Source organism: Pseudochaenichthys georgianus, chromosome 2 (assembly GCF_902827115.2).
Source record: "Pseudochaenichthys georgianus chromosome 2, fPseGeo1.2, whole genome shotgun sequence".
In the NCBI taxonomy this organism is placed as follows: domain Eukaryota; kingdom Metazoa; phylum Chordata; class Actinopteri; order Perciformes; family Channichthyidae; genus Pseudochaenichthys; species Pseudochaenichthys georgianus.
Window position 1 is genome coordinate 8,237,344 of NC_047504.1, and position 24,890 is coordinate 8,262,233.

At 42.1% G+C, this 24,890-nt stretch overlaps 2 protein-coding genes across 4 annotated transcripts in view; one reads left to right on the forward strand and one right to left on the reverse strand.

The window, feature by feature from the left end:
• Positions 1-1,046: 1,046 nt before the first annotated feature.
• LOC117459707 (MSL complex subunit 3-like) overlaps positions 1,047-24,890 on the reverse strand; it is a 153,747-nt gene continuing 129,903 nt past the window's right edge. The window contains exons 1-14 of one of the 2 annotated variants that reach the window (XM_034100792.1): positions 9,569-9,800; positions 8,281-8,360; positions 7,996-8,091; positions 7,639-7,736; positions 7,455-7,552; positions 7,161-7,289; positions 6,897-7,054; positions 6,625-6,783; positions 6,260-6,495; positions 6,002-6,091; positions 5,518-5,627; positions 5,139-5,238; positions 4,924-5,008; positions 1,047-2,587 (exon numbers count right to left, since the gene is read on the reverse strand). In XM_034100792.1, the coding sequence (XP_033956683.1) occupies positions 2,488-2,587; positions 4,924-5,008; positions 5,139-5,238; positions 5,518-5,627; positions 6,002-6,091; positions 6,260-6,495; positions 6,625-6,783; positions 6,897-7,054; positions 7,161-7,289; positions 7,455-7,552; positions 7,639-7,736; positions 7,996-8,091; positions 8,281-8,360; positions 9,569-9,661 (1,632 nt within the window). In that variant the 5' untranslated portion in view covers positions 9,662-9,800 and the 3' untranslated portion in view covers positions 1,047-2,487. Of the gene's footprint in view, positions 2,588-4,923; positions 5,009-5,138; positions 5,239-5,517; positions 5,628-6,001; positions 6,092-6,259; positions 6,496-6,624; positions 6,784-6,896; positions 7,055-7,160; positions 7,290-7,454; positions 7,553-7,638; positions 7,737-7,995; positions 8,092-8,280; positions 8,361-9,568; positions 9,801-24,890 lie in introns of those variants that run through there. The other variant, XM_034100799.1, reaches the window with a different exon arrangement.
• Positions 11,855-24,890, forward strand: part of LOC117459612 (rho GTPase-activating protein 6-like) — a 68,327-nt gene continuing 55,291 nt past the window's right edge. Inside the window, exon 1 of one of the 2 annotated variants that reach the window (XM_034100573.2) lies at positions 11,855-12,709. In XM_034100573.2, the coding sequence (XP_033956464.1) occupies positions 12,221-12,709 (489 nt within the window). In that variant the 5' untranslated portion in view covers positions 11,855-12,220. The remainder of the gene's footprint in view (positions 12,710-24,890) is intronic. The other variant, XM_034100562.2, reaches the window with a different exon arrangement.

Consider the following 24,890-nt stretch of genomic DNA (forward strand, 5'->3'; position numbering starts at 1 on the left):
TTTGGTACCTTTGAAGCTAGCTCCCTAAATGTATTAGCTTAGCCTACAGACTGGTAGAATGAAAAAATCTCCCATGATGCACTCCATGATTGCGATTTCATAGCATACTATACCTTTTTTAGCAGTAACGTTTTGTCACTTTGCCTGACACTCTTGTTCAAGGAGAGCACAGAGGACAAGGGTTCTGCATGCTTTAAACAAACTAGGGTTAAGCTGCAGTGCATACTAACAAAAAAAAGCAAACAATTTGGAAAGCCGCCTCTGTATTTAACCTAGCCATGAAATATACCACGTCCTTGAATGCATCACGCTCAAACGCATCGAGCTTTTGATCAACAGTGGCTGCTGCAGGAGGGGCTAATCATGATAATCCAAGGACATCAAGAGCTTTATCTATTAGAATATTTTTAATTCAGGACAACCAGTTCCAAAAGTTCCCGATTTGGAGCAGCATATTGAACTCTTATCTCTGCCAAAAACATGTCCGCCTCTGCTAAGAACAACGAACACGAGAAGGCTCCCATCTATCTTCAACAGACGAGGGAACATTGATTAAATCAAAAATCACAACGTGTTCACTAACTCCCACCAGGGGAACCGTGGCAGGATCACATCAGTAACTCATCTGTCTGGCCAATATGACACTATAAAAGACGATTAAAAAAAAAAAAAAAGGTAAAGTAGTGCAAAGTTCCATTCAAAGAACCATTCAACTCAAAGAGGTTTGCTCTCAAGTAGCTCAAAGACAAACAGATGAACTGTGTTAACAAGGACAGCAGATTGAAAATGTCAGCCCACGAAAAAAAAACATGTTGGGGTTTTACTGCGTTAAAAGTGCGAGGACATAGAAGGTCAAGGTAGCTGATAAAACTCTCTTGTCTCCATTCACTTTTAATGGAGGAGAGGTTTTTGGGATTCATATCAAAGCTCCCTGCTGACTCATCTCACAGGAACAGAACAAAGGCGCAAGAATTAGCCACATAGTAACAGAGTTGGACAAATTATAATCAGCTAGGATTTATGCATTATGGTACTTGTGAATAAGATGAGCTTCAGAAAGTGTTTATTTAAACTCTATGAAGAAAACATGGCTGACAGGAAACAGACATGTCTAACAGGCTATGCATATCATAGCTCTGCACAGAACACAATACACGTATATAGATCCATTGTATCACACAAACAAGTGTATTGCAATACAGCTATTTCAAAATATGTTGTACAGAAAAATGTATTTGCTCAAGAAAAAGTTTTAACTGGCCTGGAATGAGCATGGTCAGGTATTTTATATCCAATTTAACAAATATATGAACATGGTGTGCAAACAAAAATAAATATCAAAACGGTTATTTACATTTTCACAATTTAGTAAAAGGCATCAGTGGAATAATGAATTTGCTCTGGACACATGTATGGGCTAATCTTGTTTGTCATCAATAAACTAGACGATGATAATAACTATCTCAGGTCTTTAACTGTATACGTACATTACTGGTTGATACAGATTACCTCCAAATGCATTTATTATGACAAGCCTCTTGAATATGTTATACAGACAAGCAATGTTTGACGTTGAGGTTTATCCTTTTTGTTAGAATTCAGCGACAAGAGGGGAAAAAGGGAAAATAAAGGGCAGCTAGACACTTTTCAGACATGCACAGAGAAAAAAAAGACAGAAAGAAATAAGAACAATTCTCATGGACAATTAAAAATGGAAAACTAGAGAGAGTCAGTAAACTGCTCAGCAAAGGCAGCGATGAATCTCCGGGACAGGAGGAGCAAGTCCAACTGTAGATTTAGAGGAATCTTATCCCGAAGAAGATCCCTGGCGGCGCTGCCAGCATTTACAGGAAGTCATTAAAAAAAATGGGGCCAAGCCACCGAACAGGTGACCCAGTAATGCCCTTAAGAGTATCCAAAATGAGTTTATTTGGCGGGCACAATGACAACAACACATGCGGTCTAATCTGTGTCTGTTTCTCTTTCTATGAACAGGCCAAAGTATTGTGTTTCCCGGCTCCAGAGATGGGGCTTTGCAGAGAAGTTATGCTAAATGATGGAAGCCTGGAGAACTTTCCAATCATCGCCTGGTCTTAAAAAGTGTAGGCCGGGTAAGAAAAAGCAGATGTAAATATGGAGAGAAACTGTGTCCTGTGAATTTAACTTGTGAGGCCCCTAAAAAAGGTAGGTATTTCAAGATGTGGCCCCCGACATTCCTTGAAACAGTAAATTAATGCGGAGCAGGTTGGCTCGAAATGCAAAGTGAGCATTGGCGAGGGTTAGTGGCAGGGTTAAAGCAACCGGTTCCCAAAAGCAGGAGTTTTAGCCCAGAGAAAAAGAAAGGTTGGTCCAGAAAAAACACAAAACAGCGACAATCCAGAGACGGCTGCTCCGTGAACGAGCCCAGACAGCTCAGTGTACACAAGCTGGAGGTTAGGGCGGGGGAAAGACACGCTACGGAAGGAAACACAATGGCCGACGTCTCCTTTAATAAATTGGCCTCGGTTGTTTCATGCTGTAGTGGGCCTCTGATGCTGACACATATGCGGACTCAGGAAAAAAATCCTCCTGGAACTCAGCCAGAAACCTATAAGAGAGAGGGCGGGGTGGGGAAGTACAAGAGAGGGACATCGGGTGAGATTTGTGGACCCAAACGCATTCAGAAGGCCTCTCTGTTCACATGAAATATTCAACATAAGCGATTTGTCACAATAGGCTTACACGAAGCAATGACAGTAAAGCATCTCAAATGTCACGTCCCTGTTCACTTCCACTTCCTAGATATCCCTGGATCATTCAAATAAATCCCACACCCCCTGCCCTCTGCCCGGGGTATATACATGTCGGACACAAAGCCCCCTCATCCGTCCCTATACCACCACCGCCACCACCAGAGGACCAATGGCTATGGCAGGAAGGCCGAGGACAGGAGAATGACTGACAGTCAGCGAGGGAAGAGTGAAAAATCCCCCCTCCGCCTCCTCCCATCTAATCAGTAGCAGGGAAAACTAATCCGGAATCTTCTTAGTATCCGCTACTCGGCCAAATCCTCTAAATCTTGCCATCTCATTTTAGCTCCACCGGCCCTCCTAATCTCAATGCAAACAAATTATCCTCATCAGAACATTTAAGAACGCATAACGAATAACAAAACAACTCTAATGGGACAATAAGGGGAATATATGAGGGCTCGACAGTCAATTAATCTAAGGTGAGGAGGAAATTCAAGCATCATTCTTCACTTGAAATAAAAAAAGTTGATTTATTGGAAAGCATTGAAAATGTTTTGATCCAATATTCAAATTTTGTGTGCCTTAATTTAGGCTTGTGCCAATCTGTATTGCCGTTAGATAAGTAATAACGCAAGGCAAGCCGCTTTAGGCCTACACATAGTAAATCAGCATAACGTGTGCACACACACCCAGACTCAATCATAATCACTCTTGGGGAGAAAGGGAGAGTGAGAGATCAACTGTGGCCAAATCCCAGAATGCACTGCACCTCGGTCTCTGCGACATCAATCAGTTTTTGCCCGCTCTGCGCAATCTGCCGTGAGGTTGATTTCGGAGCAAAAAGGCTTTCCCAAAAGACATCAGTATTTTAGTTTCTGCCCCGTGTCCTTCAGAGGCTCCAGCACGGGGATAATATTAAGCAGTTACCGCGGGTAACACTATCAATACCGCCTGAGCACCTCATCACTGAGCTACAGTGAAGCTGCAAAACTAATTTACTTTTAGGCAACTCACTCCTCTTTGCAAGTTATTGTCATTGCCATTTCGCAGAATGATATTCTATGAAAGGAAATGCGCCCGTGATTTGCAGTGCAGTGAATACAAATACTTTCTTCCCAAACTACTGATGACTACAGATGATATGCTTAGCCAAGAGAAAAAGTGCTAATGCTGCTGCAAATAACGAGGTGTTGTATATGGTGTGGAGCGGTAGGATCCCGTGTTGACAGAATAGAATACACCTGTGCATCACATATGTCGCTGAATGCTGTAATCATACTGCACACCACTCTCTGACATGAATGCCAGCTCCGGCTATTTCCAGAAGACCACCCCCTGATTTGTATGGAGTACTGGGCTCCAGTTTATTTATTTATATACATGTTTGGGTTGAGTAGAATAGAGGTAATTCTGGCCCACAGACTCCCGCTCCGTGGGGAGCAGCTCCACAGCACTGCTTGGTGGCAGGAGGCGGTACTGCGTGTGTTTGATTAGAGAACGAGAGGACCTAAATCCCCCAGGTTTGGGAGCGGCTGAACTGAAGATCGCTTGGGAGGATTTAAAGATTAGACTCCGACGCTTGTGTAACGCCCACTCATCTCCCTCCCTCCAACACATGCTCTTTCTCACTCCATCCATCCCTCCCCTCCACCCTCTGCATGTTCTCATTTACTTACTCTTCCTTGCCTTTTTGTTTTTCTGTTTCTGGGTTATTCTTGTGCATCTATAATCACTTTCTATGGATTCTTTAGTTGCTATTACTTTACTACTGTGGCGCAAGGTAACATGTGCATAAGGTATAATATGCATTTATCAAGGCTATAACCCTTATCTCCTTGTGAAATGAGAACTTACTGCAACTCAACTTCGGCTGTGGTTAATGAGCCGCGGGTTATTAGCAAGGTGCAAGTCAAAGTGCTTCTCATTTAATGTCTCCTTAATTGAATGCAGCACCTCGTCGATATAATGAGATATTCTCTGTGGAAATCACACACGATTTTCGGGTGAAATTCCAATATTATGCCTGAATGTTGAAGGGAATAAACTGAAATCCTTTAGGCCTGAGTGAAGGAATTGTAAACCTGTAGTTAATCTCTGTAGACCATTTTAATTGAAAACCTTCTTTCCCTAAGATGCCTCGTAAAGTGCCTAACTCTGAGAGGCATTTCATTTGAACACAATAATTACTAACCTTAGAAAGAGCTCCAAATGCTTGACCAGCGCTCGGAGATTCCTCTCAGGGATCTGCATTTTCCCCAAGATTTCAGGAAGCTTCACTGGAAGAGAAGCAAGAATTCAATCAAAACCATAAAATAAGAGGAAGATTAGTCCCTGCTCCACATTTAAACCACTGACATCACGTGTCCAAAGTGAACCGGTGAGAGAAAAATGAGCAGAGAAACTAACCAAAAAGACGCAGGAGGTGCTGGGCTCCGTACAGGTATGAAGGTGGGGGGGGCTGGTCTTGCAGTGGGTAGTTATCTGGAGTCAGCTTCCAACTTAGTACCTGTGCACAGAGTAAAAGAAAAGGAACATTTAGGTTTTACACGTTTACATTGAAATCCCTACACAGTTCTGAACGGACTACATTTAAAGGTTACAATCAATGCTTAATATGTTGTTCCATATGCATGTATGAATAAATAACCATACACACAAGGACCACTTTTACATCCTGGGTATTTGACTGTCGTTGTCTCTCTAACTATCCAGGAGTCCTTGGGAGAGATGTTGCTTCCCTTCCAGTTATCAGTATGTTCATCACACACACACACAATTTGATCACCTCATTAAGCTCATTGTTCCTCCGGCTCTCAAGGCCATAGAAAGGCCCACTGCGCTCTTTGCTTGGCGTCGAGGGCAACGGGGAGGATGAGCCACTGTGCACTGGGGTTTCTGGGTAAAGAGAAAGTACAGTTACACTTTTAGAAGTGTTGCCTATCACTGCTGAAATGTAGACTTCAAAATAGACCCCATGAGAGCAAACGAGGCTACAAAAAGTTTTGAGAAGTCTTCTCTGAGGAGTATAATTAAGGATGAGTGTGTTAGGAAAGAAGAAGGGCAGCGCCATCTACTGGGGAAATCTCGTTACTACAATTAGGTTTTACTTTACTGTGAGCTGTTACAACACAGGTGTAGCAAATAACGGCAAGATGGAGCATTAGGGTTATTAATTGCACTAAAGTGTTAGAAAAGTCCACATGGCTCTTTTTACAGTTACAGTATCATCATAATAAGCTTTTATTTGAATTCATATTTTCTTTTCTTACTTCTGTCGAGGTTAAGGAAGAACTTTGGCTGGGATGAGGTGTCGATCAGTCGGCGTTTGAGCTGCGGGGATGCTGTGGCACTGCCTCCACCTGGATCATTGCATTAAAATGTATTAATAAACAGCATGCATCAACAGTTCACAAGTGTAGTCAGTGTTCCAATATGCTTCACACACATCGATTACTGAGAGAAAAGTGTTTAAGAAGAGATATAAATTGGATAATTTTTTAATTCGAGCATAAGTAATAAGGGATCACCTCCACTGCTTCCTTCGGCTGGCCGGTCTCCTCCAGATGTGTTCCTGGTGGAGCGTCTGAGGGACTGAGACTGGAAGGAGATGCAGTCCATGTCGGGGTGGCGCCTGCGCTTCGGGGTGGGGGCTGGGGCGGTGGGCGTGGAAGCAGATATGTCGCTCAGTGCTGGTTGGCTGTCTGTGGACTGGGGGGTGGGCGGGTTGTGCCCCAACGGGCTGGGGCTGCGCTCTCTTTGGGCGCTTTAAACATAACGGGAAAAGAAAAGGCCTAAAGTTGAATGTTGGTGTATAATATTCACATTCAGTACATCACATCCCAAGAGTGTTACAAAAACAACACACAAACTAGATTCACTATGGCACACTTACTTGCTGGAGCAGGGGGAGCTTTCATTGACGGCCAGGAAGAGCCTGGAGGAGCTGACCTTTTTGAACTGAGCTTGTTCACACGGGTAGAGGAGGATCATGGGTAAGGTGAAGTCAAACGTGATCCTCAACCCGTCCACCATCTCCTTACACAGCTCCTCGCTTAAAACAAAGAACGAGTTCATAATCATTCATGCATTCTGAGCTGGGTCTGATGCAGAGATTCAGCTCATAATTAAAAACAACATGTTTACAACATATAAGTAGATTCTCACCTCTTTTCTGGAGGTACAGGCTGTGGGCTGCTGCTCTGTGTGGCGTTCTGCTGACGCCGGTATCTCTCGTTGGCCATGAAGGCTTTGTTGATGGCAAAGTGTTTGACGTAAGACTCGAGGATGTGCACGACATTCGTCTGACAAGGAACCATCACCAGCTAGGAGAGAGAAACATGGCCGATTATTGACAAGCCTCAAGTCAAATCAATTTATCCACACTGCCCACAGGATGTACAAATATGAAAATATAAACAATTCAAGTACCTTCTTTCTCTTGTTAATGTAAAAGCAGTCATCCTCCAGTTTCTTCTTCAGGATATCAGGGATGCTGATGTCAACATGGATAATCTTTTCCTCACATTCTCTTTTAACATTAATGTCTGGCTCAACCCTCTGAAAAAAATGAAGTATTGGTTATTCAAATCCTTTTTGGCTCATCAAATAGTTGGTTGATGGTCGCTAAACTGCGATTTTGTCCAGATAATAGCATCAACTAAAGGCCTACATTCCAAATGTTGGGTGTATGTTTGAGATGGGAACAGAACTGTTCCCCTTTACCATTTTGTCAGTATCCTCAGAGAAGGTGCTGTCCCCGCTATTTGAAGATTCAGTGTCTGAGTCGTCCCCGTCACTGCTGTCTGTAGACGAAATCAGACCTGAGACAGAGAAATGCGGAGAAGGATTAATTTGATCGCTAAGGGAGACTGGGAGCAAAAAACAAAAGACAGAGAAGTCATCTTACATGCGTCGTCACTGTCGTCCTCCTTAGGAAGAATTTTGAGAGAGGAGGATTTGGTACCAGATTGACGACGGCGCCTCTTCGCCCATCCCTTTTTCTTCCTGTCCAAAGGAAAGAAAACCATCTTTATCAGTCTTGTCTAAAAACAAACAACCTAAGATCAAATCAGAAACAATGTGAACACAGATCTGCAGGAGCATGCAGTGCACTGAACTTAGTTTAAGTTACAGGTGTCCAGACTTTCTTGATAATCACAAGCTCTCTAGTAAGAGTACATGATTCACATACAAGAGAGTATACTCTATGTCAATGGTTATATTGTGATGGTGTTATGACTGAATGAACATAATATGAACTTACATGCGACCTAGAGCTTTGCGAGCCAGTTTATGTTGCAATTTACGGTTTTCCTCTGAGTCCCTTAGGACATGATCCTCAGCAGCCCACCGATCCCAGCTACCCAAACACACACAAGTTAAAAATCACACAGACCTGCATGGTTTAAGTGTTTCACAGCTATTATCTCACAAGTTGATGAACATGACATTTGGCAACGATAAACACTACAATGAGTATGATATATTTAAGTAGGTGGGTGGCTGTGACTGCATGTTTATTTAATATTAATTCAAGCTAGACATTTACCTTCTGCTCCAACCGTTGAAATGAATTAGATACTTTGGGATTCTTATTCCATGTTTATCTGCAATCAAGACATCAATGACCTGTAATGTGAACACAAAACATTACAATATACCCTTCTTCACAACTTTCTTTGGGATGGAATAGTCTTATACTCACAATTCAGCTATTTTCATTACTCAAACACTAAGATTATGTCAGCAGAGGTATGTGCATTCACTAAAATACTGTCCTGTGTAATTCCATGTTTTCAGACTCTAAAGTTTCTGTTACTTGCATTTCAGCCGGAAATATCTTAGTTTTTGTTGCACTACTTTTCTGCTGCAAGCTTTACATACTTGTTACTTTGTCAATCACGAACAGTGGAGATTAATAATTTAACTTAGCATCAATTATACCAACTTCGATTTGCAATAAGAGAACAGAGCATTCATTTCTACATTTGGTTTTAGCTAACGTTACATTATGCTGCAAAAAGATGAATGTAGGAGATACTAGGACATTGGTATTGTACATTGTACCGTAGTTCTTTAAACAACTATATGTTTTTTTAAGATTCTTGCATCAATGCAACTCAGAAAATGCGCAGTTAAACAACAGTTAAGGCTAACTGTTAGCTAGCCTCAGTTAGCAAACGACAGGCTATGATGTAAACAAACCCTCTATTAGCATTAGCTTGCTAACTACCTAGCTGGTGAAAACGACTTGCGAACTTGCAAGCATATACCAACACCTTGGAACCACAAAAGATGTTTGTCTACTCATAAGCCCTTAACATTATACCCGAAGCTATCAAGGAATTACATTAAAATAGCAGGACAGTCATTAAATGAGAGTTAGCGACATTACAATGTTCGGTGTTGACAAAGTTAGCAGGGTAGGTGTGTTGGTTTATTTGGAGTCAGCATTAAAATAACGTCAGTGATGTCTTTATATATCTGTCTCTTACAAAATAATTGTATTCCTTGGTGATAGCCTGTACTGCAATATAAGCTGTCATCAAGCAGCCTGCTTTGACATTGGCTAAAGTTAAAAGCTACAAAAAACAACCCTTCTCTTTACGAACATAACTTGGCTAAATCGCACGATAAGAGAAGAAACGTGCTATCAAACGTACCCGGAAACCATGCATTTTTATTATGCGGTTTATAAACTGTTAGTTGTTTTTTGGGGCCTAAGTAGTTGTCACAGATGCATGCATCCCACACCTACATTAACAAACCTTATTTTCCAATATAAAGTATTCGTTTAGACAATAGAGAATATCTTAACTTCTTGCAAAAAGCATTACCTTAGCGTCATACAACACTTTAGCCTTGGACGGGTCGGGTTCAAAGCACAGGATTCTTTCTCCTTTGTGAAATTTAATTCCCCGCGAATTCATTTGTTCATGGCGACGTCGATCTGGACCACCCTATAAACTCCGTAACCCTTTCCTTGCCAAACTGTAAGGGGTCTAAATGCAAAACAGGCGTTGGAGAGATGGCGCTGTTGTGGACAAATGCATGGATGAATGCAGTCAATGTGTGCTGCCTTCAATGCATGCTCGTAATTCTCAATGCTTCAGGTTTAAGGAGCTGGGCTTTAACATGCCTTGATTTATTTGAAAACGTTTTGCAATACACATTCTATAAAAGAAAACCTTATACTGAACATCACCCAGTCTGTGAATGATCTCAATAACAACACTAGGTTAAAAAAAAAATGTAAACTCCTGTTTGCAATCATTTAATTTCACAACATTTCATATAGCACTGAAGGCAGCACAATAAACGCAATTTACCAAGATAAAATGGTCTCTCATGGACACCGTACTGCTGGTGCGATTTCAATAACTGTCCAGCAGATGTCATTACAGTTGTACAAAAACTGAGGGTAGACACTAAAATGTCAATTTAATACAACTTGTCTGTGTTGTGTATGTGATATCATGAATATTAGGTTTCCAAAAGTCCCTTTAAATGGCTCCATGCACATCCCCCAGACTTATTGTTTCTGAGTTAACATGACCCTTTTTCCTTGAGGCAAAATACAGTGAAATGAAATTCACCATGTCCAAATAATCGAATCTTGCTCTATTGGAACAATATGGTGGCGCTACAGCGTGGGGATGTTTAAATGTTCGGCCAGAAACACATGCAATCTTAGGTTGGATAAAATATATTGCTTGAGGTGTTTTCAGTTTAATTATTTAAATACATCTTGTTATTTATTTGTTTGAGTTATACATCTAACATAATACTGATGTTAATTGTCTTTGACGGATAAAAATAACCCCTGTATCGCTGGATTAGTGTTTTGCTTATCTGAGTCTAATTAGTTTGATTCATTTCGTTTTTTTGACCTTGTGGCCCTTTCATTCATGTATGTCTAACAGAGTTTAAAGGCAGCAAAATGTAAAGTCAAAGATGTTATACTCTCTTAATCTGTGGTATGGGAATATTATTTTTCAATGATTCACTATTGTTCCATATGACTGTTGTTTTTGGCTTTCTTCCCAAATGGAGGAGTAATATTGGCCCAGTTCAGGGCAACCCTCAGGAGCTGGCTTCTTTCCGTAAATGTTTTTTACAAAGTGAAACACCATGTTTTCTATAATTCCTGCTTCTGTGTTTTCACTCAGTCTGTGTCTCATTCTTTCCCCACACCAGACCTGTTTTTAGAAGGGTCAAATCTATCTCAGCCGTTATCAGTGTCATGTCATGCTGTGTTGTGTGTACGTGTGTGAGTGTCATGCGGCGCAGCTTCATAAGCTCCTTTATCAGCCGTCCGGCACCCTCCTCTCCAGACCCCCGCTGTCCCTTTTCATTTTCCCCATACTTTGCACACTGGGCCACACATGCTCCTGCTCTCTGTCTCTCAAACTCTGCTTTACACACACTCACACAGCCATCTCTTAACACACGGAATAACTCCACAAGCATCTGTGTAAACAAATGTCTGCATACAGCCTTTTGCACAGGTGTATAAAGAAAGGCATTGGCTATTAATCCTAACGCTCACTTATTGTGTGGCTAATAATAGCACACAGCAGGCTGCACTGATATGCCCATTATTCCCAGACAGCGAGCTGGATTAATGGGAGACAAGAATTAATATGCCTATTTTCATCCCTTGCTAAATCATGTCAGCCTGTCTGAGTGCGTGACCTTCTGCCTGTCTGATGATTATGTCTACTCGCCTAATTACCTTCATGAAATGAGCTTGTTAATTATAGAAGCATATCCCCACATTTTTAATTGCAGAAGCAGCAGGACACAGTTAGTAAGTGGTGCACATTGTTTCAGGCAAATGAGGACAAATGCATGCCTTCATACATTGATTTTGGCTGAAAGTGATCACCCGGGAAGTCATTTACAGTGTATTAACAATGAAGAAGAGGACACATAGGGGTCTTAAGTTGACTTTATAAATGCAACTCATCTGTATTAGAAAAGTAAAGCTTCAGAATATAATGTTTTGACATGAAAGTGGTTAATAATCTGAACAAATACAGTATGCAAGCACTGGTCTTACATTTTCTGATCCTCCTCCAGGGGCGGACTGGCCATTGGGAATACCGGGAGTGTTCAACTTGTCTGTGTTGTGTATGTGATCGGACAATTCACGAGCACCCCCCGCCCCCCGTTGACAATTGACTAGCGGTACCGAGTTGGGATGGTCGGCCGGTCGAGTTTCCCGGGCTGATTTTTAGTCCCAGTCCGCCCCTGCCCCTCCCACACTCTTGCACACACACACTCTTCTCACTCCACTCCAGTCTGGGAATGACCAGCGTGCAGAGGAACACACTACAAAGTAGACTTTCCACTTTGCGCAGCGTCTGCAGCCAGATGCTGCACATTCCTGCTCCTCACCAGCGTGTACTTTGACTTGTTTTTCTGATGGGGAAGCACTACACTCTTTTAGTTGTAGGGGGGCTTCTTTGAGCAGGAGATCCAGCATAATGTCTGCCGCTCAAGGACTCCTCAACAGCGTCTTCTCCTGCTCCTCTCCTGCCTCCAAAGCCATTACCAAACGGAGGCTACGCCAAACCCGGAGCCTGGACCCGGCTATCATACGACACTGTGACACCGGGACGGATGGAATAATAGCCGCGGATTTCTCCGGAGTTCTGGACATAGGTGCGTCCTCGGAGCGCTTGGATGTGAAACCGGCTTTACGCACGAGGATTCCGACACTTAAAGAGCCCATTACGCCGTCCATATCCTCTCCCTCCATACCTTTGGATGTTTCCCCATCTTCAAACTTCCATTTTGACTATGATATAGTGAAGCGCCCCAAAAGGAATACTGCGGGGGATTTACCGTTTCTGGTGAGGGGGTCCGGTTCGACACCGACCGGGAGCACCGGCACGCTGTTCTCCCCGCGGAGGTGGCTTCAGAGGAAGGTGCAGCAGCCCAGCTCTCACGCTTACGTGGTGTGGAAATCAGAGGTAATGTTTTAAAAGTTTTACAGAGCAGTGCAAACGTTTCTGTGGCAGTCGTCCTGCAGGAAATGTGTCTTTTCCATGGACTCCAGGCCTTATTATTGTTGGAAAGCTTATATTACAAAGGTGTCAGGATAGAAAAGTGACTAACATGAATGTATAGGTTCAACTCCCTTGATAGTGTAAACCAAGTCTAGATGGCAGCTCCAGGAAATAATAAAAACAATCAGCAGACTTTGTTTATTTCTCTAGAAGTCCTGCCAGAAGACACATCTGCTGCTCTGTTTTAACACAGCAGCCTCTAAAAAAGCACGTTATATTCTTGTACTGCATCTGGAATTCCACTGTATCAAATCAGACATCATGACTTCAGGTGCGTGGAGATGGTGGAAGTTTTATGGGTTTTGAAGAGGGAGTGCTGACCCCTCGCTGACACCTGGAAGCCGTCCAGTATCAAACCACTACAGTTGTCCTGGTCCTGCCCAAGGCCACATGGGTAATTAAAAGGCAGAAGGGGCAGAATTGCTTCATGTTTATTACCTGGATTCTTCTTCTCTGTTTTCAGTTCTTTTAACAGTCTCATCTTACACAAAAAGCACTTCTGGGAAATTCTCATACAGATCTGAGGATTAAATAAATCCAACAAAAGTTTGTCCCTCAAAATCCCTTTCTCCCCTCCTACTGTTGCCGTCATTGGGCTTTTGTCTTCATACAGGCTTCAAATTGAGTGTGAAAAAGGGGAAGGCGACGCATGAAATCCTTACCAAAACATACTTGGGTGACTTACTTTTAGCGGGGGGGCTTTATAGGCTGCATAGTTGGCACAGGTCCACATGCACTGGTGAGAAGGTATGATAATTTCCCTGCTGTGTGGACCCTCTCACTCCGCCGTAGTGTTTTGCTTATGTGTGTGTACGTGCTGATGTGAGGGACTTAAGGACACATGGCCCGGGACTCGGTTCTCACGGCTGCCAGTGGTCACAGGGTCAAAACCATGCAGCCCTAAAACAGCTATCCCATAATTTCCTGGTACAAAAAGCAGCTTCACACTCTCCTACACTCACGCGCACACACACACACACACACACACACACACACACACACACACACACACACACACACACACACACACACACACACACACACACACACACACACACACACACACACACACACACACACACACACACACACACACACACACACACACACACACACACACACACACACACACACACACACACACACACACACGCACGCATCAACCTACCTCTCTTCCTCTCTGAGATGTCAAGGAGTTTCCCACCGCTGCAGCTCTATTTTCCATGCCTGCTACGGCCCACAGAGGATAACACGAGGCCATCAGTTTGGAGTCATTAGCACAATCTGGACCACAAAGTTACTGCACCTCAGAGTGTTTGTAAAAATACCGAGTCAAGAAGTGTTGCTGGTCTGCTGAGGGGTTTCACACACTGTTGGGTGTGAAGTTAAACCCCAAAATGAAGTGAAAACAAAGACTTTAGGTTCGGAATGTAGCAGATTTTAGAGATGTGTTCGCACTGTTCTTAAAATTAGGTAAAGTAATTTGTCTTGAATGCATGAAGGTGGTGATATTATGATTTTAGACTCTGCAAGTTCATTGTCATAGCATCCTGACATAAATGCAAGCCAATGGTAGCCGATATACAATCCTCTATGTCTATAGTTGTAATAGATGTTCTGGAAATGCAATACTGAATTAGTATATACATTAAAAGGGATCACTTTTTAAATGTCAAAATTAGACCAAAGCAGCTTTAAAAAAACGTTTTGAGCCAATACCTTGGAACTTTGGCCTTTTAGCCTTGGCAGAACATTTACATACCCCAAAAGCATAATAGGGCCCCTTTAATTGCATCAAAATACAGTAGACGAGCTCTACCAGTAGCTAGAAGGTCCCTTTTGCTGTGTGTGTGTGTGTGTGTGTGTGTGTGTGTGTGTGTGTGTGTGTGTGTGTGGCAACCTGTGCAGTTTGGTCTCGTGCTATGCCTTTTTAAGGAGGGAGACATGAGCAGAGACGCAGATGGAGGGGGAAGAGACGAAGTAGAGATGTGATAGTTTATACAAAAAGCAGCAACTGACAGTTTTATTGGCCATGATTGCATAATCGACCAATTTTCCATCGTCCGGTTGTTGGTGTTGAAAGAACAATGACGCAAAAAAAAAACGTGTTCAGAAAGTACCCTGTGTGTTATTACAGCCAGCGGTTTCTTCTTGAGGAGTGATTGAGTTGGACGTCAAATCAACATGTTCTTGCCGAATAGCCCAACTATAAAAACAGTGAAGGTTCTTACAGAGTGGATTCAGCATATGAAACACAAGCTGAATGGTCCTTTTGCGTTTTCTTGCTCGCATACACTCACACACTGAGGCAGAGAGGAAACAGTGGTCGGCTAATTTAATCCTGGTTGTTTATGGGGTGCCAGAATGTTGACTTTGTAGGGTTTATTTTTAGATCCACTTACCCTAATGCTTTAGAAGAGAGACTAAGTGAAGAAAATCATTCCTAAAAAAAACTTGCTACTAATTTGATAACAGAGGAATTTAGACGGGGTTCACTGAGGTCAGGGATTTGACTTCTTGCCATGTATTTGGCGTGCATTCACAATCACAATCAGATCTAATAACACAAAGTGGAGTTGGAGGAAAAGTGGTGGAAAGAAGAAAAAGTGTCTGCTTTTTTTGGCCTCTCCAGTGATCTCATCAAGTAAGGTAATGTTAGCCGTAAAGGCTAAAGAGCTGCTATTAGTGTTCATAATCCCCAAACTGATCTGTTTTGATTGGTTTAGTGACACCCAAGATGGTGGTGGTTATTTCAGAGTCATACAGAGCAAAACCCCTCTGTTCTATTAGCTCCGTGTCTAAACCATGACAATAGGGAATTTAGGAGATTACCGATTTCTATTTAAATGAATTATAAGTGAGACGGTTTGTTTGACATCAGAGCAGCCAAACTCTCGCCCACAAAAGCCTTTGAGGTGGCGAGACAACACCAAATTATGAGTGTTTATTAAAGTGCCACTATTTGAATGCAGTCGCTGACAAGTTGTTACCATTCTTTACATTCCCTAGATGCCCCCACGCTGATTTATGTTTATGTGTCATTGCCAAACCACGTCAGAGTAGTCAGAGCTCAGAGAAAAACACTTGGTCACGTTTGCTTACTTAAGATCCCCAAATATGTTTTTTAAACCATGCACGCGTCACTGCTACATAGAAACGTTGGTAGGTCATTCACTCCAACACTTCTGTCCTTTTCAACATTCACTGGCTGGATTGGTATACAATGTAAAACAGATATTCATGAACCACAGAAGATGGACCCAAAGGACTCCACTGACGAGGTCAAGAATGGTTCAGTAAAGACAACTGAAGAAAAAGGCAATATTGACCACATTCTCCAATGTTCATAACTATCTCTACAATCCAAAATCAATTGGAGACAGTTTGTTTGTTGTTGGGTTGAGTTTCCTGAGAAAACCCCCCTTCAAGGTATTTGAAATATCTAATTAAAACAACATCTGTGTTGGAAGTAAAGACATGTTCAGGCTGCAGGCGGAGTGTTTCATTAATGAGAAATCAGGCATTCTGATTCCGCCTTCATGTTTTATGAAACATTTCAGCATTAGCTGCTGCACATGACTAATGCTGTGAACTACACATCCCGGGGCGTTGACACAGGCCATGGCTCTCTGCCAGGAGCCACCAGTTGTGCTTTTGACCAGAAGGTCCAGATTAAAGTGTTTATAACAATGATATGATAACACATGATCTGACATGATCATCTCACACATACAGTCCATAATGCATAACGACAATGACAATAAATACTAAATTAGTCACACCTTACTCTTCGGCAGGTTCAACGACTGCAATTAGAGTAAACCAAACACAATTGAAATTTGAGATTTGGAAATGCAATATCCGCATTTTTTATATGTTTCTCTTGTTTGAACTTATGAACCTATCAGCTATTTATTTCGCCTTTCCTCCCTCGTGTCCTCCCTAAGTTTCCTCAAAGAGATGAGGCTGCGTTGGAGGAACAAGACCTTGATGTTTCGCAATCCGTGGAATGCTTGTACCAAATTGCACACAAAAGATATCTCACACTATCAGTTAAGCCAAAGGATTTGAAAAGTCTCACAAATCTAGAGATACAGTTATTTTGTTCGGTGTAACTAAACAGATTCACTGTAGCAAGAGCGCGGAGTGAGTAGATGGATCAAGCAGTCAAATATAGGATATCATGATGTTGTTTCTTCTGTCAAAACACTGGAACCATGATGGAGCACAGGAGGACTCTCTTGGCTTACAGCGGTAGATTCTGATTTGGATCAGTTGTCTCAAATACCCCTTTCACACCAACGCGGTTCCAGGGCCGGTTCGGAGCTGGAGCTTGAAAAGCACCGTTTTATCCTGTTCACACCGCAGCGGAGCCACCTCTAAGCTCCGGAATCCGGTTCGTTTCAAGCGCCAAAAAGTTGTCGGTCTAGAAAGCAAGCACCGCATACGTCACGCTTACGTCGGAGGCAGGGGACAGGGGCGAGTTCAACCTCTAACAACAACAAAAAGCCTAACCCTGTGTAATGTTGTTTTTATAGGCAATCATTTAAGCTTTGTTAGTTCCAGGTTTAATATGTGCAATAAGTTCATTTCAATACGTTTTGCAATAAACATTGAACCAGTCCGGCCCTCGACTTGTACTGATTTTTTTATTTTGGCCCACTGTGTAATAACTTTTGAATGTAGCATGTAACGACTGTAAAGTTGGTCGTAAAGTCGTCCCATTTCTTCCATTTCGCTTCGACAGAGCAAAACGAGTAGCGCTTCAATACAATCGGCCATTGTTGTTGTCGATGTGAGGGGTTTCCGCGCGGTTTGGCTTTATGAAGCAGGCACGCAAACGGTTACATCATGACGCAAACGATGACGCAATGACGCAGCACCAGTCGGGCTCTGAGCGGTGCGAACAGAGCGGGAGCTGAACCGAAGAACCGGTTCTGAACCAGAAAAGCTCTAGCACGGAGATAGAACGGGAAAAGCCTTGGTGTGAAAGGGGTAAAAGTCACAGTCTGATCTGGTGGGAGTATTCTTGTCTATTTATTTAAGATGTAAAGATCATATCTGCAGCATAGATCATGCAGGAAACGTCAAACAGCTGGTTCATGGTGGATAGGGAGGTTGCATCTGATGAAAATATACCTTTATTGTTGTAATGTGTGGTTTCTTTCTATATTACATTACATTACATTACATTGCATTTAGCTGACGCTTTTATCCAAAGCGACTTACAATAAGTACATTCGACCAGGAAGACACAACCTTGAAGAAAACAGAATCATATAAGTACATCAGGTTTCATAGAGCCAAGCATTTCAAGTGCTACTCAACTGGCTATAGATACGCCAGTCCTTTATTAGTATATAAGTGCTCTGTTAGCAGTTCTTTGTTAGTAATTCTATCGCTCGAAGTGGAGTCGAAAGAGATGAGTTTTCAGTCAGCGCCGAAAGGTGTGCAGGCTTTCTGCTGTCCTGATGTCAATGGGGAGCTCATTCCACCATCTTGGAGCCAGGATAGCAAACCCACGTGTTTCTGCTGATGGGAACTTGCGTCCCCCTCGCAGCGAGGGTGCAGCGAGCCGTTTGGTTGATGCAGAGCGGAGTGCACGTGCTGGGGTGTACGGTTTAACCATGACCTGGATGTAGGAAGGGCCAGATCCATTCGCAGCATGGTACGCAAGTACCAGTGTCTTGAAGTGGATTCTAGCAGTTACCGGAAGCCAGTGAAGGGAGCGGAGGAGCGGAGTGGTGGCAACATTTAGGAAGGTTGAAGACCAGACGAGCCGCTGCATTCTGGATGAGCTGCAGAGGTTGGATGGCACATGCAGGTAGACCAGCCAGGAGGGAGTTGCAGTGGTCTAGGCGTGAGGTGACGAGCAAGCAACAAGTCCTCCAACTCATACGACCAAATGGGTCGATTGTTTAAGCCCTTATTACGACCAAATATGTCGTTTGTTCAAGCGCTTAATACGTCCTATAATTACGTTTTAAAATTGTCGGCCTCGAGTGCTCCCGTTCAATGCAAACGTTACAGAGGGTTGTTTATTCACAAATAACCCTCTCTGTAAAATCCTAAATTGTAGGATAGTTTGGCCATTAAAACGCTTTATGATTAGATTTCTAGCGAGAAGTATATATTGTACTTTTAGAATCCACGTCCAGTCGATATGTAGGATCTATAGTTTGATAGATATTACGAAGATGATTTGAGATTTCGTCAGGAGAACGTATATGCGGCAAGTTTCCATGTAAAGTTACGGGTTGAAAACAGTATTTCCGGTCTCGCCGTTTTCATAATAAAACCAATGATCAAATGATTTAACAGTGATATCTGCACTACTCATCCACTAAAAAACATCAGTTTATCCTAGTTAATTATACGACATTAATTGGTTTAAATTGTGTACAATGCTTTTGTGTTTTTCCCATAGGTTTTTCTCTTTCGATTCTGAGAGACACATTTCTGTTTTCAGAGGCTAAAATCACGCCGCAATGCACGTCGGGATATGGTGTTTATGTGATATGAAATCGGAAAACATTAAAAAAATAATAATAATACTTTATTCCGAGGGTTCTTGCTTTTCTCTTTGAAAGTCATCACATAACGGCATTGTAATACACGGTTCGGCTGCATTAAATATTACATATCTGCCCTAGATATGTATTTAGAGAGCCCTGATCAGAAGACCTTTTGACAAACTGGAAGAGATGCCGCCAAAACTGAATACGTGACGTGGACCATAAATATATCAACAATTAAACAACATCTTCCATTTCTTTTCACACAATACGTCTCCTTGCAGTATCAACACTAATTCGGCTTTTATATTTGATCCAATTTGTAGATAGTCTGTATTTACACCATAGCGGTGCACATGATAGAAAGGGACTTTTTTGTAGTTTTTAAAGATATTACTGATTTTCTGAACTACCTTTCCAACTCCTCATGCAGTTGACTGTTACAGGTCTATACAGGTTCATGGTGCAATGCATAAGCTTCACATCGAGAGACTGAAACTGTATTTTCCTTTAACGTTCTGTTTTAATTTCACAATAAAGTTTATAGTCATATTATGTACGATATTATTATGTTTTATTAACTAGACCACTGGTCTAAACCGCACCTCCTAGTGGTTAAAGCACGTTATTGAATTTAGTTGTTGAATAAGTTATATTTGATGAAAACATTTAAATATTAAGAGTAGCCTACATACAAAATAGGGGTCAATGATAGAAATATAGAATGGAAAATATCAAGAAGATACTGTAGTGATCTCTACAATAAAACAGTTTAGTGCAGGACGTCCAAAGATATTAACAGGAGGATGTGCAAAACAGACAAACTGATAAGGCTGAATTTGACTCAGGTGTAACTAAAGTCTGATTTAAGGGTTGTTTATATTTCACATAATTAATCAGAATCTGCAAAGTAACAAAAATAAATGTAGTAGAGTAAAAATACCAGGTTAACCTCTGAATTGTAGTGGAGTAGAACAAAGTAGTACATGCTGCTGTAACAAAAACATTTCCCAACTTAGGATCAATAAAGTATCTTATCTTAAGATGATCGATGGCTACTGCCATATTTGCTAAATGTGCATCTGAACCTTGACAAGTGCATGTTTCAGGCTTATCAATGAACAACAGGAGGGGGTCACAGACATAAGACCAGCTGTTACATAAAGCTCTTCTGACCTTAGCCGTCATGTGGTATTAATGCTGCCCATTATGGACACAAGCTATTTTCACCCATGTATTAATTATATGTTTTAAATTTGATAACACCAATGTGTTTCGTATCCCCTAAACCTCCAGGGATGTATACAGTTTAATACTGGCAACTTCTAATTGTGGGAAATACGAAAACGTCTTTTAAAACTACATTTCCCAGTAGAGACGTGCCATAGAACATGTTGCGAAACACACAATAGGCAGCAAGTGTAATTCTGGGGGGGGAGGGCCGGGCTGGACCCGTCCAAGTCCAGTTTTGGGATAGTCTGGCGTGGTTCCATTCCATTTCAAAGAGCTGTTTGACAGCGTAACCTTGTCGCACTGCCACTCCAACATCCAATCACAGAGCTTGAGGGCTAATCACGGTGGTTGTAAAGCAAGGCGGATGTTGTAGTCCCAAACGATAGCTGGGGATTCTGGGTAGTGTAGTGTCCTTCGGAAACTCTGTAGTGTCTAAACTCCGAAAAAAACTATTTGTTTCTCCGAATCGAAGGTTAAAAACACAAAAGCAATGTACACAATTTAAACCAATCAATATTGTGTAATTAACAAGGATAAACTGATGTTTTTTAGTGGATGAGTAATGCAGATATCACTGTGTAATCATTTGACAGTGTGGGGAATACTTCCGGTTTATTATGAAAACTTCGAGACCGGAAATACTGTTTTTCACCCACGCTAACTTTACATGGAAGCTGCCCCATATACAGTACACGTTCTCCTGGCGAGACCTCAAATCATCTTCGTATATCTATCAAACTGTAGATCCTACACATCCACTGGACGTAGATTATAAAAGTACAATATACACTTCTCGCTAGAAATCTAATAAAAAAGCATTTTAATGGCCAAACTATTCCACAATTTAGGATTTTCCAGAGAGGGTTATTTGTGAATAAACGACCCTCCGGAGCGTTTGCAATTGACAGGAGCATGTTGTTTCTTACACGACCACTAGAGGTGCTACACTTTAAAACGTGACTCTGGGTCGTATTTAGCTGCTGAACAATCGACCTATATGGTCGTTTTTTGTAGGAGGACAGGCTGACCAGAAGCTGCGTCGCTTTCTGGGTCAGCTGGGGACGTATCTTCCTATATATATTCATAGTTATGATAGATGACCTTTGCAGTGTGTTCTAGTACAGGTCCCCCTCCTGGGGAGAGGAGAGCATGTGGGTCTGCATGGGCTGTAGTTTGATTATAGTCCTTATTAAATTAATGGGCCTGGTTGCTGACTGGAGCTCCTGAAAAGCCCGATTGATTCATGTTTTCAAAGGACAGCGACACCCCAAGGTAAATCAGGCACAGAGAGTGATGGGAGCACTCTAAGGAGACAGTGAGAAGCTCACTAGACTGTAAAGCTAGATCTTAAAGAGGCCCTATTGTGCTTTTTGGGGGGTTCCCTTTCTTGTCGTGTGTTATAGGTGTTTGTGTGTAAACGGTCTGCAAAGTCTGTAATCCCCAGAGAGAGTTCTACAAGACAACAACTTACAACTGATTATCATGTAGCATTTCCAGCAGATAAGGTAAGGTATCTCATTAATCACATCTTTCAAAAGTTACAAGCTTTTACTTAGTTTGTTCTGAGATAAAAAAAACAGTGCCCTTTCTCTTGTTTTGAGCCATAAAAGATTCACATGGCAGAGCACAAAAGGCAGTTTAGTCGTCTATATGGTACGACATCAACGTTTTCTTCCAATCAGATGTAACCTGGACGGCAGACTCCACCGTAATGTGTGTGAACAATATGTTAAGCTTCTTCTCAATTGTGCACCGGAACATGATACCTCAAGGGGCAATTTCTTGAACCAGTTTGCATGATATTCCTCTGAAAAGAACCATATGAAACAGCGGGGCTTGTTTGGCAGTGTTTTGCTTTTGCAATCTCACAACTCCTTTGGGATGTTTTCTCAACAATGAAGGAAAAAGAGAGCAGTTTGAAATAGAGACGGCTGAAAAGTAAACATTAATTTCCGCAGCAAGAATATCTGTGCCTGGTGCAGATTAAACCTCTCCTCCAGTGAGAAAGCAACAGTGTTGAGTTACTTTTAGTGTGTATTAATGTGTTTTCGTGTGTGCGGGAGAGAGCCAAAGCCAGTGGGTGGATGATCTAATTGTGCACTTCTGAGTCTTCAAGACAAAAATGGCCATCCCCTTGTGTATTTGTGTGTGTGCATTACAGTGACCCATATGTCCACTAATGTCCTCTCTAATGTGGTTTGTCACAGGCCAGAGGCAAGGCATGGATAGGATCCCCGCACATCAGCCATGGTGTGTTAGCTTTACAACTTCCCTTTTATGTATTTGTCTCTCAATCAGTGTAAACCCTGGTGATAGGATACTCACTGTGGGCCAACATCTTTCACAACATCTCCCACACAACTGCTCTTTGTCTAATCCTGGAACAGTAAGAGGAAAATAGAAAACTAAAAGAATAGTTGAGTATATTGGATTTTTGTTGTTGTTGTATTACAGATGTTCCCATACATAAGACACATGCAGTACACTAAGAAGAGTAGAGATGTCCTTGTGCAAATCTGGCATAATAATATTAATATAAATAAAGATCAAATTGCATTGGAATTTAAATATTCAATAAAAAAAACGGCACACTTGTAGAATGTATATAGGATGTTATATTGTATATGCATTAAATACTCAATATAAATGTATCTTTCAACCAATGATTTGTATTTATTTACTGTTCCTGTTTTTATTTGTATTACATTTATTGTATTTTAGTAGTTAATAAGCCAGACGTATCCTTTTTCTCCTGCTAAATACGAGCGGTCGCGAGCCTCAAATCAACCGTTGACCTCCATCCTGAACGTGGCCAATTTTGCATTATGAATTCAAATCAACAAAGATAATTCCCACATCCTGACACTTGCTCAGGATCTGTGGAGATGTATTTATGTGTTTCTTCGTAAAGAATATCAAAAAGGAAACTGAATGTTCATATCCTGTTGCTGAAAAAGGAGCCCAAAGGAATAAGATGCAATCGTGCGTTTGATTTGATCGAGCTACTGTGGCTCTGTTTCACATCTGAGTGCAGCCGAGGGCATGCGGCCCTCACAGACGTAATATAAACAATGAGAGTTAATACCTGTTAGTGTTACCCTCGATGAATGATCAAGTCTGGTGAGCAAATATACCCTCTCATACTTGCACAACTCGTTAAAATAAGCCGTGGTTTTGCAGTTATTGTGCGTTTAGCTTGGTGCACCCCCATCAGTGTGTGAGTCCCGTTCAGTGCTGAGGGTTAGGGAATTATTTATTTGGAATTCCAGGTCAGGGCTTCACGCAGGGGCCCCGGGGCTCCTGCTGAAAGAGGGGCTGCTGCTACTGACTGAGTGACCCTCCAGCTTCCTCTCCTCTCCCACAGATCCCTTTTCTGCCTGCTTTGATTTCTCCTCACAGAGGCTTACCAGTCCAATCTTCACTTTTTTCCGGACTTTTATCAGAAGAATCCAAGCTATATTTTCCTACTTTTTCATCGCCGGATAAATGAGGGCGTCAAAATCAGTGTCCTCTTTCAAACTGCTGATCAAAACTCAGTGTTTTACGTAGTTTCCTCTTATTGTCCACCCCTAAACCCAATATACATCCTAAAAAACTGTCTCCAGAGGATACATCTTTATGTATTGGAGGCCATACAACAAATCTAACTGACCTGGAATAACTAAGAAAGCTTCCCTCCCTTCACCTCATTCACACTGTATGATCCTATGAACTGTTTTCCGTTCCAAAAATAACTTTCTCTCCACGAAGGTAGAGGGAACTATAGACAACTGGACACAGCTACCACAATCAATCAAGTGTAACTGCCATTGAGTTCCCACGATGACACACATTGTTTTTACTTCAGCGAGAGCCCCCTTCTTCCCAGCCTCTTATCTCCTTCAGTCAGGAGTCACCACTATCTGCTGGGAGCAAAGAATTGTCTAACGCTGAATTCAAATTGGACTTGTCTTTGGGACTCTTTCCAAAGCAACACTGATTTGTAACTCAATTGCGCAACGAAGCACAACATAAACGTTGGCGTTCCGTTTCCTTTAAGGGTCAGGAGGTCAGTACAGTGTAAGGATTAGAAGTGAAGTCATGTTAAGGCAGTGACACCGATGGCAGAAACACTATACTCTGAACATCTGTTCGGCATTGCTCAGACAAATGACGGACACACTCTTCTGATTCCCGTCAAAGGCCTCTCTTTGTGACCGCCTCTATGAAAGCAAACCCATGTCACATAAATATGACTCCTTGCCACTGAAGAGTGAAGTGTTTTAAACCGGGGGGACCTCTCACCCCGCGGCAGTGAGGGAGCAACACAGAAAGAGACAGCAGGCATTTTAGACCGA